This window comes from Balaenoptera acutorostrata, chromosome 3 (genome assembly GCF_949987535.1).
Source record: "Balaenoptera acutorostrata chromosome 3, mBalAcu1.1, whole genome shotgun sequence".
NCBI classification, from domain to species: Eukaryota; Metazoa; Chordata; class Mammalia; order Artiodactyla; family Balaenopteridae; genus Balaenoptera; species Balaenoptera acutorostrata.
In genome coordinates this window covers 92,809,454-92,826,657 of record NC_080066.1, presented here as the reverse complement: position 1 = coordinate 92,826,657, position 17,204 = coordinate 92,809,454, and the positions used below count along the sequence as shown (strand labels likewise).

The following is a 17,204-nucleotide window of genomic DNA, read 5'->3' as shown; positions in this document are numbered from 1 at the left end:
AACAAGGATCCAAATTGAGTTTTGAAAAGACTTAACCTCATAAGACTTCTTAGAGACCTGCTTGGGCCCAAAACATGTAAGAAAGTGGCCAAGAACTTACTGCAAGACAATTCCCCATGGGGAACGGAGGAAATCTTATCCAACAACTTCATGCCTACCAAGGTGCGGTCTTGACACAGAGCGGTCAGCTGAAGAAACGTCTGGCTTTCCTCTGTTGGGGTGAACGTCTGCTTACGTCCTATACAGAAAGATGTGGAGAAAGGTGCTAGTTTTACCTTGAGAGAGATGAAAGGAAGACAAGAGCCCCAGGGCAGGAGGCCCACCCTGCCCAGGCCTGGGCACCAGGAGGTAATGATGAAGACGCTCCGGGGCAGCTCTCCTCTTGCTGGGGTCAAATATCTCAGGTGAGATGCCATCTTACGGGACAGCAGGAGCTCATTAGATCAGAGAAAGGCACAGTTACTCTAAATATAATCATAAAACAATAAACAAAAAGCAATAACAACAAAATAAATGCAATGTGTTCTCCTCTTACAAGTGCAACCTGGCAACTTGAAAGGACAGCATACAAGATATATATGAGCATAACATCAAATCCTTAATGCTGGGAACTTGAGAATGTGGTCTGAAAGGCTGGGGAGGCCTGAAAGGTAGGGCACCTGTTCCCTCTGATGGGGTCAGCAGCTCCCGGGTCACCTCTTCAGCCACAAGTTCAGCCACTGTGTCTGGCTCGAGGCCCTGGGTGCTGATGAAGGCTTGAGCTCGCTTGCATCGGTCAGGCTGCTGAGAGGCCAAGATTACCCGGAGAATGGCCTCACCATCCTGGGCAGCGACATCTGTGTAGGAACAGCCCAGCTCCTGAGAGGAAGGCAGAGCCAATCCAAGCCATCATTAGGAACCAGGAAAAAGCTAGCAGAAGACAGCCTTTCCTGAAATCTGATGTGGACAGACGCCATGGTTTTCTGAGCTTAAAGATCCCTCATCCTGAGCAGGAACCTTAGAAGGAGCAAACACTGTTTTCTAGCCCTTTCTACTGCTTTGCCAATGAGGTGAATCCAAGCAAGAGAAAGGCTTGTCTTCAGAAAACATCAGGTGACTGATTTCTCACTGAACACTGAGCTTTTCAAATGTTATGAAACCTAAGGAAGTTGAAGAAAAGGCAGAGCCCCTTCTTTATTGTTCCCATGGCAGCAGGAACCCTCAATTTCCAAAGACGTCTCTGAGCCTTGTTGTCCAAGGAAGGGCTTTTAGTGCTCGGCTTGCTTTCTCTCGTGCTCTTCCACTGCACTTAGAATCTACTCTTTTTCTCCCTCAATCAGCACAAAGCCAAAACAATTCCTGGCTGCTCTGGCTCCTGTTTTATAGTCATTACATTCCATTTAATTTTATTTTAAAACTTATTTTGGGCTCTTTCCCATATGGAAAGCTCACCACTATTCCCCAGGGATGGATTTATAGGGGCCAACGTCCTGACAAGAGCTCTACTCCCAGGTCATGATTATAATCTGAAGGGCTGACTACTGAGGGCAATGTCCAAAATCCACCTTCACCTTCTCCCTTCCCTCCCTCTCAGAGGGAGCTCCTGTGGAGACCCAGCCCTTTGGCACATACCTTGGCAAGTGCATAGAGACAGAGGACCTGCCGGCAATAATTCTTCCCATGGAGGCATTTGCTTGTCAGAGTTTCCAGAATAGTTACCACTTCATCACTGGGGGGCAGCATCACAAATGACTGACTATCCAAACTTGAAGCTGGAAGCAAATACAGGTCTGAGGGGGGCTTTAAGGGGGCTTTTAAGGTCTCTCCTCAGCCCCCTATGACTCTACCTCTCTGCTCACAGCTTCCTTCACTGCACCCTGTTGACTCCCCATGGGTCTGGGACCACTTCTAACAGGGCTCACACCCCACTTAAACTTCTTTCATTGCCTTCTTCTAGGAAATCCCCAGCCCAGGATACTTCAAAGACTCAAAGCCACCTAATGAACACTCTAGAGATCATCACCAAAGATGCCTGCCAGACTCTCCTCCACATACACTGCCTCCCAATTTCCCCTTATGTCAAATAATCACCAGGTCTACCTGACTGTATCTCCAAAACATCTCTCCAGTCACCACCTTAGTTCCAGCCTTTATCACCCTGCATCTAGAGGTGTTACTGTCTCCTGCCACCAGCCTCCCTTCTTCCCCAACTCAATCTTCCAAACACTCAGCATTCTTCACATTCTAAAATGCAAATCACAAAAATCAAGGATCATCTGACAGATACCTTAAAGACACGGTAAAATTAGAATCCATTCCTGATTTTTTAAAAAAAGCTCTTAGCCTAAAATAAAACTTTCTTAATTTGAGAAAGGGTTTCTCTTAGTGGAAAAAAGTAGAAAAGAATATTTATATAACACTGTTTCTAATAGCAAAAACAAAATGGAAAAATTTTAAACGTGTCTCAGTAAATCATTGTTAAAAAAATCATAGTACATGACCTAACTGAGAAGGAAATCCAAAAAAGAGGGGATATATGTATACATATAGTTTATACTGTACAGAAAAGTGAATCAGCTAACACAATATTGTAAAGCAACCATACTCCAATTAAAAAAAAATAGTACATTCATATAGTAGAATACCCTGCAGTTATTAAAAGAATGAGGTCAATCTATCTGTACTGACAGGGAAAAATGTTGCAGAACAATATAACCGTATTTTTGTAGAAAATAAATAAATATTTGTGTGTGTGTGTGTGCGCACACCTGCACACATGTGCGAGCCCACACGTAGAAAATAATGCATGCCAAGCAAGTAAAAGATGTTATTCTGGGGAATTTGGTGGGCGTGGTGTTCAACGGATAAATAACTCACTTTTTACTTTATGCACTTCTGTATTGTGATTTATTACATTAAGCATGTAATACTTTTGCTTTTAAGACATTACTCTTTTAAAAATATGCTTTAAACACAAAAATATAAAAGGCAACTCAGACCATGTTATTCCCCTGCTTAAAATCCTTCATTAGAGTTTTCAGTTCTAGGTCTCTCCCACTGACCTCAATATAAAAGCTGGACACAGCGCATGCAGTGCTATATGAGGACTCTGAAGAGCAAATAGCAGCAGATGGATCGAAGATAACCTGCATTACCATTTTCTCCCCTCTAGGAACCTCCAGAGTGAATGCAACGCTGCCCGAAACCCAGAACCAAGCACTACAGCTCACAAAGAGAGTGGGCTCCAGGAGACGTCCTCCAGAGCAGGCTCAAGGAGCGGAAAGGGAACTCCCACAGCCCATCCTCTCTGGTCCTAGCTCCTAAGCAACCACTCGGCTGTGGTGGGAGGGGCTGCAGCAGCAGCTGGCAAGAGCCAAAACTCAGAGAGGGACCTTCTTTTTGGATCAGAAGTGCTCTGGTCCTAAGGGGGCAGAGTGAATCCCTGTTCCCTTTTGTATTATCCTCCTGTCAGCTGGCCCTAGATGCGGGCAGTCAGGAAAGTACATGACAGGATGGGGTAACTAAACCTCCAGCTTTGGCCAGAAGACTGAAAAGGAAAGCCTCGGGTAACCAGAAAGTACTTGGAAGACAGATTCAGGAAAGCAACACAATAAAGTTGTTTATAAACATTAGGGCTCATTCCTGGGCTTTGCATGTGTGGATCTGATCCCGACCAACATATCAAAGACTTTGAGAACTAAGTCAACAGACAGACCACTACGCAGGTTGCGGACTGACCACAGGATGGCACATACAGGATGGATCTGAACAGCACCACAAAGAATTTGAAAACTGAACTGATGATGTTAGAACCACAGCCCACAGAAAGTACATTGGAACGTGTAGTCTGAACATAGCCAGGTCAATTGCCTGCTAAAAAAATATCAACAGTCTTCATAGGATTTAAACAAGACGCAGCATCCCATAATACACTATTCGAAATGTCCAGGATACAACATGAAGTTATTCAGCATACAAAAATACAGGAAGATCTCAACTCATATAAGACAAAGGAAAGACAAATGATGAAACCCAGCACTAAAATGACATAAATGTTGAAATTATCTGAAAAAGACTTTAAAGCAGCTATTACAAATGTTCCAACAAGCAATTATGAACGCTCTTAAGATAAACAGAAAAACAGAAAGTCTTAGCAAAGAAATTAAAGGTATAAAGAAGAATAAAATGGAAGTTTTAGAACTGAAATTTAAAAATCACAGAAATTAAAAAAAAAAATCTTGATAGCAGAATGGAAATGCCAGAGGAGATAGTCAGTGAAATTGAAGATAGATAAATAGAAATTATCCAATCTGAACAACAGAGAAAGATTGAAAAAGACTGAACAAAGCTTCAGGCACTTGTGAAACAATAACTTTTGTTTTTGTTTCATTGGAGTCATTGGAGTCCCATAAGGAGAGGAGTAAGAGTATGGTGCTGGAAAAATATTTGAAAAAAATGATGTCTGAAAACTACCTAAATTTGATAAAGCCACATTTTTAAGAAACTCAGTGAACCCCAAATAGCATAAGCCCCCCAAAATACATGTCCAGTCATGCTATAACCAAACTGCTGAAGACAAAAGACAGGAAAAAGTCTTGAAAGCAACAAGAGAAAAATGCATTATCTACAGGGGAACAATGATTCGAATGACTGCAGATTATTCATCAAATACCACAGAAGTCAAAAGGAAGTGTCAGAACATTTTTAAGTGTGGAAAGAAAATAATAAATGTTCTATATCCAGCAAAAATCATCCTTCAGGAATGAAGGTGCAATAGAGACATTCTCAGATGAAGTAAAACTAAGAGAATCTGTTTCTAGCAGACAACTCTGAAAGAATTACTAAAGGAAGTCCTTCACACAGAAGGAAAAAGAAACTAGAAGGAAACTTGGAACATCAGGAATGAAGGAAGAGCAAGAAAAATTGTAAATATCTGAGTAAATATAATAAACTACTCTCCTCTTGAGTTTGTTAAAATATATTTTTCGGTTGAAAACAAAAAATTGGCATTGTTTGATGAGATTTTCAGTGTATGTAGGTGTAATATAATAAGGCAACTAAGACATAAAGGGAGAGAAGTAAAGTAACCTACATGATGGTAAGGTTTCTACCCTTAAAATATAATTTTAAGTAGACTGTGAAAAGTTACAAATGTATAATGTAACCCATAGAGCAACCAATTAAAAAAGCTATGCAAAGCTATACAGTCAAAATCACAAATTAGGGCTTCCCTGGTGGCGCAGTGGTTGAGAATCTGCCTGCTAATGCAGGGGACACGGGTTTGAGCCCTGGTCTGGGAGGATCCCGCATGCCACGGAGCAGCTAGGCCCGTGAGCCACAAATACTGAGCCTGCGCATCTGGAGCCTGTGCTCCGCAACAAGAGAGGCCACGATAGTAAGAGGCCCACGCACCGCGATGAAGAGTGGCCCCCACTTGCTGCAACTAGAGGAAGCCCTCGCACAGAAACGAAGACCCAACACAGCCAAAAAATAAATAAATAAATAAATAATAATTAAAGGTGCTAATAATTAAAAAAAAAATCACAAATTAAAATGGATGACTAAAAAATGTGCAAATAACCCAAAGGCAAGAAAAGGTTTCCTCAAAAACTGCAAACTACCAAAACTCACCTGAGATGAAAAAGATAACCTGATTAGTCATATAACTATGAAATAAATTTGTAGTTAAAAATCTTCCAGGGCTTCCCTGGTGCCGCAGTGGTTAAGAATCCACCTGCCAACGCAGGGGACACGGGTTCGAGCCCTGGTCTGGGAAGATCCCACATGCCGCGGAGCAACTAAGCCAGCGTGCCACAACTACTGAGCCTGCGCTCTAGAGCCCGCATGCCCCAACTACTGAAGCCCGTGTGCCTAGAGCCCGTGCTCCGCAACAAGAGAAGCCACCACAATGAGAAGCCTGCACACTGCAATGAAAAGTAGACCCCACACACCCCAACTAGAGAAAGCCCGCGTGCAGCAACGAAGACCCAAAACAGCCAAAAGTAAATAAATAAAATAAATTTAAAAAAAAAACTTCCAAAACAAAAATCTCCAGGTTTAGATGGTTTTACTGGTAAATTCTACTGAACATTTAAAGAAGAAATAACACCAATTCCACGTAATGTTTTCCAGAAACGCATTAAACGAGCATTACCCTGATGCAAAAACCAAAGACGGTATTAAAAAAAAATACAGATCAATATTCTTCATGAACATAAATGTAAGAATTCTCAACAAAATAGCAAGTTGATTCCAGTAATATATCAAAAAGAATAATGCACCATAACCAAGTGAGGTTTTTCCTGGGAATACAAAAGCTGGTTCAATATATTAAAAGATCAATTAATGTAATCTACTGTATTACTAGTCTAAACAAGAAAAAAAAACAAAACACGATCATATCAATGGATGCAGAAAAAAACAGGAAAAAATTCAACATTGATCCATGATAAAAACTCTCAGCAAATAGGGAACTTCCTCAACATGACAAAGGGTATCTTCAAAAAACCTACAGCTAATATCACACTTAATGATGAAAGATTGAATGCTTCCTCCCTAAGATCAGTAACAAGGCAAGGATGTCCACTCTCACCACCCCTATCCAACATCATGCCGGAAGTCCTTGCTAGAGCAGTAAAGCAAGAAAAATAAATAAGGCAAATAGATTGGAAAGGAGGAAACAGAACTGCCTCTATTCACAGATATGATTATCTCCATAGAAAATCCCAAGGAATCTATAAGAAAACTCCTAGGATAAGTGAGTTCAGCAAGATCACAGGATTAAAGGTTAACATAAAAAATCAATCATATTTCTATATGTGATCATGTACAATTGGAAACATGATTATTTACATAGGATAAATTTCAGTGAACTAGCCACAAGTCAGATAGATTCCCTCTAACTTTGTTACTTAGCTAGTTAAAAGACCTAGATGGGACTTCCCTGGTGGTCCAGTGGCTAAGACTCTGCGCTCCCAATGCAGAGGGCCCGGGTTCAATCCCTGGTCAGGGAACTAGATCCCATATGCTACAACTAAGAGTTCGCATGCCACAACTAATGGTTCTGCATACCACATCTAAAAGATCCCACATGCTGCAACTAAAGATCCCACATGCCACAATTAAAGATCTCGCATGCTGCAATGAAGATCCCATGTGCCACAACTAAGACCCAACGCAGCCAAATAAATAAATAAATAAATAAATAAATAAATGCGATAAACTAGAGCTCTAGGTTTAAAAAAAAAAAGACATAGGTGTTTCTACTTCATTGACTAGTTAATTACCTAGTTTATGAATTACCCTTAACAGTGTAACTGGTACGCCAAAAGGGACCCTTTCTTCCTGGAGAGAATGGAGAGTATGCCAACAACAGCACCTCACAGGACTCAGGGCAATTTCATCTCCTTCACTTACTGCTTTGGACTTTCCTTAGAGGAACGCCAGGTTCTTCTTCTTCCTCAAGCAGCTCAGCACTTTGTAAGAGAGCATGGATCTCTGGGTGCAGGTCATCTACACTAGCTTCCCCTGAAGCTAGTGCTCTGCAATGCAACACCAAGGCAACATCTTGGTTATAGAAATGAAAATATCGGCATACTCTACTTGCTTCATGCACACAGCCATCATCCAATAGGCGCCCAATCAAAAAGTTTAGGGACTCCTGCTCCTTCCAATTCAGTTTGTTCTCACAAGTGTCTTTGGATGGAAGGCCATTAAATTCTAAGTATTTTGATGTGTTCAGAGCAGCCAACTTAGAGAATGAAAACTCACTGGCTAAGCTTTCAAAGGAAAGTTCACCACTAGTTGAAATCTGTTGAGAACATCTGGGGTCTATTTCCTCCTGGTTTCCCCTGAGGCTGTGCTGGGTGATGCGGCAGAGCCAGATCTGCTTCTCTAGCTCCTCCAGCTCCTCCAAAGGCACCAGGTCCTCCTGGGCAAGCCAGTGTCCTGCCAGAGTGAGCAGCAGATGGCGCTCCTCAGTGCTGCTTGGTCCCTCTTCAGCTGGGCGCTCACATGCCGTAAGAGCCCGGGCTGAGAAAAAGGAAGAGGCTGCTTTGCTTGAAATGGAATTTTTCTTAAAATTCTCATGACATTTTTTCCAGAAGTCAATTCTTGCTTGTTTCAGGGACCACTGGTCAATGTGTTTTAAGGTCTGCATTTCCTGTGTTATCTGTGAAATTGAACACAGCAATTTTTAGCCTTTCCTGGATAAAGAAATATCATAAATGCTAATGCTCCCTCGGTATACCATACTTGTTAAAACCCAAATCAAGTTAGAGAACATGGGACTTGGCTACAGATGATCCTGGATATTTTATCTGGAAAGTTAAGGTATGAAAAACAACTCTAAACTTATCTAATTGAATGAGGTTCAAGAGGAAGCCACCTTATATTTAATTCTATTCAAAGTAAAATAATTGTAGCATGTCCTGTAAGCTAACCTTATATTAAAGGAAACATTCCTCAAAAATGGGCATTCTAGGCTCATTCATTTCTGAAAGTAATGTCTGTGTCGAAAGCGAAAAAGTATCATCACTGGTAAATCACATACCTCATTTAGTTCTGCTTAATGCTGGTTCAAAAAGCTAAGATTTTAAATAACTTAAAAGACTAATGATACCTCTTCAATAACCAAGTTGTCCACAGGTAGCTCAGCTAGTTCTGCTACCCTCCTGGCCAAAGCAAAGTATCCATCTGTCTCCAGTTTTTCCAAAATTGATCTACATTCATGCTGAAAATTCTCAAGGCTGTAGCTGGTAATAATTACACGATTAATGGCTACGGACGTATCCTTCAAAATTTGGCTAAGGACACACAGCTTCTTCACATCTGGACCTGTGCCAAAGAGAAGCAGATATAAGCATTTAATCAGTAAAATACTGCTATGGCATTTCAAGAGTAACTAAATATGAGGGGAGAATATATTTAACATAATAATGTAGTTAAAGGGAAAATAAAAACCTATTTTTCTACTCTGGTTGGCTGGCAGAGGAAGCCAAAGGCAACTCCTATATAGTAAGAACTATTAAGATTAGCACATGGACTCCATCTATAAATCTGGCTTTATATACCAGGCAGAAGTTGGTGGACTACTATGTAGTAGCAACTCAGTTAACCTTGGGAAGATCTGGCCATTCATTCAGGTTAGTTCCATCTTTTTCCAGATTTTTCTCCTACCTTGAACAAATTTGTTTTTATGATTGTTCACTCATTCATTCACTGCAGGCATCATGTGGACCAAGACACAGAACTTCTAGGACAGTTGAAACTGCAGGTGGTCAACAGCCAAAGCTCTAACGTGGTACACTGTATTCAGAATGGAGCACCACTTGCTCCTCCAGATACCTATCTAACTTAACCCAGGGAGACCCAGCTAAGCACTGCCTGATGTCCCCAGGAAAGTCTCTCTCTCTTTTTTTAATCAAAGTATAATATAAGTGACTTAACAATATTATATCAGTTTCAGGTGTACAACATAGTGATTTGATATTTTTGAACATTACAAAATGATCACCATGATACATCTAGTTACTATCACCATACAAAGTTATTAGAATTTTATTGACTATATTCCCTATGGTACATTACATCCTTGTGACTTACTTATTTTATAACTGGGAGTTTGTACCTCTTAATCCCCTTCACTTATTTTGCCCATCCCCTCACCCTCCTCCTCTCTGGCAACCAACAGTTTGTTCCTGGTATCTATGAGTTTGTTTCTGTTTGTTCATTCGTTCTTTAGATTCCACATATAAGTGAAATCAAACAAATTCTTATCCTTAGTAACATTAGGAATTCTCTGCCAATAATTTATGTGGCTGGGTTTGCTCCTACTCCCAAATATAGTATGCATAGAGCCTACGTGTGCCCTACCATAAAGGAGGGGCATGAAAAACCTTCTGTAGGAGCCTGCTCCCAATGCCACCTGCTGAGCTGTGCTCTGATTTACGCAGTTCCAGGGACAGTGAGACACCTCGCACAATAACCACCAGTATGAGCATACTGGGTTTCTTTGCAGGCATAATATAAAACATAAGTCTTTTAAAAAACCTTTCTTTTCTCTAAGCACATACATGATATACACGTACACCTATTCTATAAAAACAGAAATAATTTAATTATGTGAATAAAAGCATTATAGTAATGGTTAACAATGTAGACAATCCTTGTAATTTTTTAAGGATAGGGTTAACTCTGGCAAGAGAACAGGAAATTTATTTCTTAAGAAAATTAAAGTTACTAGAGACCAATGAAAGTACCTTATATTAAAAGGACCTACTGTCTGGTCTACGTAGTAACTGACAGTAGCTTATATACACTGCATTTTGGAAACACCCCCCTTCCCTTCTAGTCACCAGCCCCACAGCCTACAACACGGGCATGAAGCCCAGGCATTCTGTGCCTGTTCTGTGCAAATGTGAGCTTTCCAGTTGAACATCTGTGAGTTTAAATGTGATAAAATAACCCTGGTAGTGAAAAATACCAGAATCTAGCGTAAAAGAACATTATCACTCAACAAAAACTTGAAATTATCAGACAAGTAGAAAAGAGGGTAAGGCAATACTGGTTTCATTCAATCAGCAACAAGCTTAGAGACTGCCAATGTCTGGAGGAATCTGGAAAAAATCGACACAATTTGTCTCTTAAAACCTTCAAAATGAATTAGGCATTCCTGAAACAAGTCTGTGACCTTGAACAATGATGACATGTTAAGGTTACTTGTCAAAGAGAACAATAATAGTGACAGGGTAGTATAGAGGCTAGCCAGGGGAAATTTGGCTATTTGCTTAGAATTAGTAGATAGTTGTATTACTTGTGTTATACCCTGTTGTGCTGTTGTAAATGCTTTAACCATGACTGAAGTTTCCTGTAACCTCTTCTTCACACCCTGTATTGGACTGTAATGTCTTATATCCTATGCATTTTAATTTCCTGAATGCCCTTCTAAAATATTTTCAGGATTAGGTAAGCTAACTTCTTAACAGCAACTTACCTGTAAGTATTGTCTTACCGTCAGAGAAGAGATGCTCTATTCCAACAAACAGCTGTAAAAGCTTCCCCAGCTCATACTGGGTCCTACACTGCTGCAGCATAAGCTTCAAAAGAAAATACACATGCTCCTTCAGCCACGGGGCAGGAATGATAGCGTGGACCCTTGTGGCTGCCGTTTCAAGCTATGAAAAAAAAAGAAAGGGTCAGGGAAAGTGGTTTCTCAGGAACAGCAAATCAAAACCTCTGAACTTGGGAATGTCTAAGAAAGCCAAGGTACCATCAAAGGCATCTCCTATTACAAAGGAGGATGCTTATTCAGGTCCTTTTCAAACAGCAGTAATTTGTAGTGCAGCTCAGAGGAGTAGCAAAAATAAGCCCTTTTTGGCAGCTTTGTAGTTTGTCTCTTTGTGGGACATCCTGTTGTAGAGAGCTGTGTGTGTGAAAGTCAAAAATGGGAAAGAGACCTAAAGACTGAATGGAGTGAAGCAATGCAAATACCGCCAAGTTAGGGACTGCCAAAGTAACAGTCCTGTGAGTGGCTGTGAAATTAACCAGACATGTTTCACTTAGCAGCTTCTTTAGAGAGGGGTCTAGTCCTGCCCTGAGTCCAGAAGATTTGAAATTCACATACGAAGACCTCTTAAAAAGACCTGCTTAACATTGCTGAGCTGGTTCTATTAGTTTGCTTGTAGTTTATACTATCATTAGAGAAGGATCTCAATTAGCAAGCCTGAACTTTTGTCATTTCAATCAAATGCTAAAAATATTAACAGGAAGATGACCCCAAGAAGCAGCCACATCAAGCTTGAATCAGAGCATTAGTTCTTTTTTAAAAAATTTATTTATTTATTTATTTTTGGCTGCGTTGAGTCTTCGTTGCTACACGCGGGCTTTCTCTAGTTGCGGCGAGCGGAGGCTACTCTTCATTGCGGTGCGTGGGCTTCTCACTGCAGTGGCTTCTCTTATTGCGGAGCATGGGCTCTAGAGTGCAAGCTCAGTAGTTGTGGCTCACGGACCCAGTTGCTCCACGGCATGTGGGATCTTCCTGGACCAGGGCTCGAACCCGGTCCCCTGCATTGGCAGGCAGATTCCTAACCACTGCGCCACCAGGGAAGCCCCCAGAGCATTAGTTCTTAGTCTTTATTTACTTGTTTCCCTACCTCTATCGCTCTAAGAAGAGGGTCTATGGCAGACAGACGATGGAACTGGTTAAAGTAAAAAATATATGGAAGTAAAGAGCTCAGGTAACGATGGAGCAGCTGCACTGCCCCTTGGTTGGGGGCTGGAGCACGGGCAGACAAGCAAGAATAAGAAGAGACCTGGAAGGACCTAAATGTAAAATGCAAAACTATAAAATTCCTAGGAGGTAACATGGGAGGAAACTTAGGTGACCTTGGGTATGGTGATGGCTTTTTTAGATAAAATACCAAAGAAAGAATTCATGAAGGAAATAACTGATAAGCTGGACTTCATTAAAATTTAAAACTGCCCTACAAAAGACAATGTCAAGAGAATCAGATGACAAGCCACAGACTGGGAGAAAATATTTGCAAAATACACACCTGATAAAGGACTTAGTTATCTAAAATATACAAAGAACTCTTAAAACTGAACAATAAGAAGACAAACAACACTATTAAAAAAATAGGCCAAAGAGCTTAATAGATACCTGACCAAACAACATACACAGATGGCAAATAAGCATATGAGAAGAAGATCCATACCATATGTCATCAGGGGAATGCAAATTAAGACAATGACATATCACAACATACCTATTAGAATGGCCAAAATCTGGAACTCTGGCAACACCAAAGGTTAGCAAGGATATGGAGACACAGGAACTCTCATTCACTGCTGGTGGGAATGCAAAACAGTACAGCCATTTTGGAAGACAGTTTGGTGGTCTCTTCCAAAACTAACATACTCTCACCATATGATCGAGTACTCCTTGGTATTGATATTTACCCAAATGAGTTGAAAACTTATGTCCACAGAAAAACCTGCACACGGATGTTTAGAGCAGCTTCATTCATAATTGCCAAAACTTGGAAGCAACCAAGATGTCCTTCAGTAGCTGAACGGATAAATAGACTGGTATATCCAGACAATGTAGTATTATTCAGCACTAAAAAGAAATGAGCTATCAAGCCATGAAAAAGACATGAAAGAAACTTAAATGCAGGGTGTGGAGTCAAGATGGTGGAGTAGGAGGACGTAGAGTTCATGTCTCCTGACATCTAGGGCACCAACCAGGCGCTGGTGAGGGACCTTGGACACCTAAGGGGACGGGAGGAATCCCTGTGTGACCAGGGCCTTGGTTCCCAGGCCAGGGGTCAGGCCTGAGCTCCTGTGGTGGGAGTGCTGAGTCCAAACCACTGGACTAACAGAGAACCTCAGACCACAGGGAATATTAATGGGTGTGAGCTCTCCCATTGGTCCTCATCTCAGCACCAAGACCCAGCTCCACCCAACTGCCTGCAAACTCCAGTGCTGGATGCCTCAGGCCAAACAACCAGCAAGACAGGAACACGGCCCCACCCATCAAAAAAAGTGAGACGACAAAAAAATATGGTACAGACGAAGGAACAAGGTAAAAACCTACAAGACCAAATAAATGAAGAGGAAATCGGCAAACTACCTGAAAAAGAATTCAGAGTACTGATAGTAAAGATGATACAAAATCTCGTAAATAGAATGGAGGCACAGATCAAAAAAATACAAGAATGTTTAACAAGGACCTAGAAGGACTAAAGAACAAACAAACAGTGATGAACAACACAACAACTGAAATGAAAAATACACTAGAAGGAATCAATAACAGAACTGAAGGAGAAGAACAAATAAGTGAGCTGGAAGATAGAATGGTAGAAATAACAGCCAAAGAGCAGAATAAAGAAAAAAGAATGAAAAGAAATAAGGACAGTCTCAGAGACCTCTGGGACAACATTAAACGCACCAACATTTGAATTACAGGGGTCCCAGAAGAAGAAGAGAAAGAGAAAGGGTCTGAGAAAATATTTGAAGAGATTATAGTCGAAAAATCCCCTAACATGGGAAAGAAAATAGTCAATCAAGTCCAGGAAGCACAGAGAGTCCCATACAGGATAAATCCAAGGGGAAACATGCCAAGACACACATTAATCAAACTAACAAAAATTAAATTCAAAGAAAAAATATTAAAAGCAACAAGGGAAAAGCAACAAATAACCTACAAGGGAATCCCCATAAGGTTATCAGCTGATTTTTCAGCAGAAACTCTGCAGGCCAGAAGGGAGTGGCAGGATATTTAAAGTGATGAAAGGGAAAAACCTACAAGCAAGATTACTCTACCCAGCAAGGATCTCATTCAGATTCAACAGAGAAATCAAAAGCTTTACAGACAAGCAAAAGCTAAGAGAATTCAGCTCCACCAAACCAGCTTTACAACAAATGCTAAAGGAACTTCTCTAGGTGGGAAACACAAGAGAAAAAAAGACCCACAAAAACAAACCCCCAAAAATTAAGAAAACAGTAACAGGAACATACATATTGATAATTACCTTGAATGTAAATGGATTAAATGCTCCAACCAAAAGACACAAACTGGTTGAATGGATACAAACACAAGACCCATATATATACTGTCTACAAGAGACCACTTCAGACCTAGGGACACATCCAGACTGAAAGTGAGGGGATGGAAAAAGATATTCCATGCAAATGGAAATCAAAAGAAAGCTGGAGTAGCAATGCTCATATCAGATAAAATAGACTTTAAAATAAAGACTGTTACAAGCGACAAGGAAGGCCACTACATAATGATCAAGGGATCAATCCAAGAAGAAGAAGATATAACAATTATAAATAGTTATGCACTCAACATAGGAGCACTTCAATATGTAAAGCAAATGCTAACAACCATAAAAGGGGAAATCCACAGTAACACAATAATAGTGGGGGACTTTAACACTCCACATACACCAATGGACAGATCATCCAGATAGAAAATAAATGAGGAAACACAGCTTTAAATGACACAGTAGACCAGATAGACTTAATTGATATTTATAGGACGTTCCACTCAAAAGCAGCAGAATACACTTTCTTCTCAAGAGCACACAGAACATTTTCCAGGATAGAGCACATCTTGGGTCACAAATCAAGCCTCGGTAAATTTAAGAAAGTTGAAATCGTATCAAGCATCTTTTCTGACCACAACACTATGAGATTAGAAATCAATTACAGGAAGGACTTCCCTGGTGGTCCAGCAGTTAAGAATCTGCCTTCCAATGCAGGGGACGCAGGTTCAATCCCTGGTCAGGGAACTAAGATCCTATATGCCGCAGGGCAACTAAGTCTGTGCGCCACAACTACTGAGCCCGCATGCTCTAGAGACCCTGTGCCACAACTAGAGACCCCACATGTCACAACTACTGAGGCCACGTGCTCTGGATCCTGCATGCCACAACTAGAGAGCCTGTGTGCTCTGGAGCCAGTGCAACACAACTAGAGAGCCTGTGCACCACAACTACCGGGCCTGCGTGCTCTGGAGCCCATGCGCCACAACTAGAGAGCCCACACGCCACAACTAGAGAGCCCACACACTGCAATAAAGAGCCCGCACGCTGCACCTAAGACCCGATGCAGCCAAATAAATAAATAAATACATAAATATTTTTAAAAAAGAAATCAATTACAGGAAAAAAACTATAAAACACACAAACACATGGAGGCTAAACAATACGCTACTAAATAACCAAGAGATCACTGAAGAAATCAAAGAGGAAATAAAAGAATACATAGAAACAAATGACAATGAAAACACAACAACCCAAAACCTATGGGACACAGCAAAAGCAGTTCTAAAAGGGAAGTTTATAGCAATTCAATCTCACCTGAAGAAACAAGAAAAATCTCAAACAATCTAACCTTACATCTAAAGCAACTGCAGAAAGAAGAACAAAAAAACCCCTAGAGTTAGTAGAAGGAAAGAAATCATAAAGATCAGAGCAGAAATAAATGCAACAGAAACAAAGAAAACAATAGCAAAGATCAATAAAACTAAAAGTTGGTTCTTTGAGAAGATAAACAAAATTGATAAACCTTAAGCCAGACTCATCAAGAAAAAAAGGGAGGGACTTCCCTGGTGGTGCAGTGGTTAAGACTCCACGTTCCCAATGCAGGGGGCCCGGCTTCGATCCCTGGTCAGGGAACTAGATCCCACATGCATGCTGCAACCAAGAGTTTGCATGCCACAACTAAGGAGCCGGCTAGCTGCAACTAAGGAGCCCATGAGCTGCAACAAAGGAGCCCATGTGCTGCAACCATGGAGCTGGTGAGCCATAACTAAGGCGCCCACATGCCGCAACTAAGGAGCCCACCAGCTGCAATTAAGACCCGGTGCAACCAAATAAATAAATATTTTAAAAAAAAGGAAAGGATTCAAATCAGTAAAATTAGAAATGAGAAAAGGAGAAATTACAACTGACACTGCAGAAGTACAAAGGATCATAAGAGACTACTTACTACAAGCAACTATATGTCAATAAAATGGACAACCTGGAAGAAATGGACAAATTCTTGGAAAGGTATAACCTTCCAAGATTGAACCAGGAAGAAATAGAAAATATGAACAGACCAATCACAAGTAATGAAATTGAAACTGTGATTAAAAATCTTCCAACAAAAAAAAGCCCAGGACCAGATGGCTTCACAGGTGAATTCTATCAAACATTTAGAGAAGAGCTAACACCCATCCTTCTCAAACTCTTCCAAAAAACTGTGGAGGAAGGATCACTCCCAAACTCATTCTATGAGGCCACCATCACCCTGATACCAAAACCAGAAAAAGATACTACAAAAAAAAGGAAATTACAGACCAATATCACTCATCAATATAGATGCAAAAATCCTCAACAAAATACTAGCAAACAGAATCCAACAACACATTAAAAGGATCATACACCATGATCAAGTGGGATTTATCCCCAGATGCAAGGATTCTTCAATATATGCAAATCAATCAATGTGATACACCATATAAACAAACTGAAGAATAAAAACCATATGATCATCTCAATAGATGCAGAAAAAGCTTTTGACAAAATTCAACACCCATTTATGATAAAAACTCTCCAGAAAGTGGGCATAGAGGGAACCTACCTCAACATAATAAAGGCCATATATGACAAACCCACAGCAAACATCATTCTCAATGGTGAAAAACTGAAAGCATTTCCTCTAAGATCAGG

At 40.7% G+C, this 17,204-nt stretch overlaps 1 protein-coding gene across 3 annotated transcripts in view; it reads right to left on the bottom strand.

Moving 5' to 3' along the window:
- Positions 1-17,204, bottom strand: part of SPG11 (SPG11 vesicle trafficking associated, spatacsin) — a 91,066-nt gene that overhangs the window by 7,465 nt on the left and 66,397 nt on the right. For 2 of the 3 annotated variants that reach the window (XM_057544170.1, XM_007169681.2), the window contains exons 28-33: positions 10,991-11,153; positions 8,600-8,814; positions 7,396-8,149; positions 1,612-1,751; positions 660-858; positions 101-238 (exon numbers count right to left, since the gene is read on the bottom strand). In XM_057544170.1, coding sequence (XP_057400153.1) covers positions 101-238; positions 660-858; positions 1,612-1,751; positions 7,396-8,149; positions 8,600-8,814; positions 10,991-11,153 — 1,609 coding nt within the window. The remainder of the gene's footprint in view (positions 1-100; positions 239-659; positions 859-1,611; positions 1,752-7,395; positions 8,150-8,599; positions 8,815-10,990; positions 11,154-17,204) is intronic. The other variant, XR_009007716.1, reaches the window with a different exon arrangement.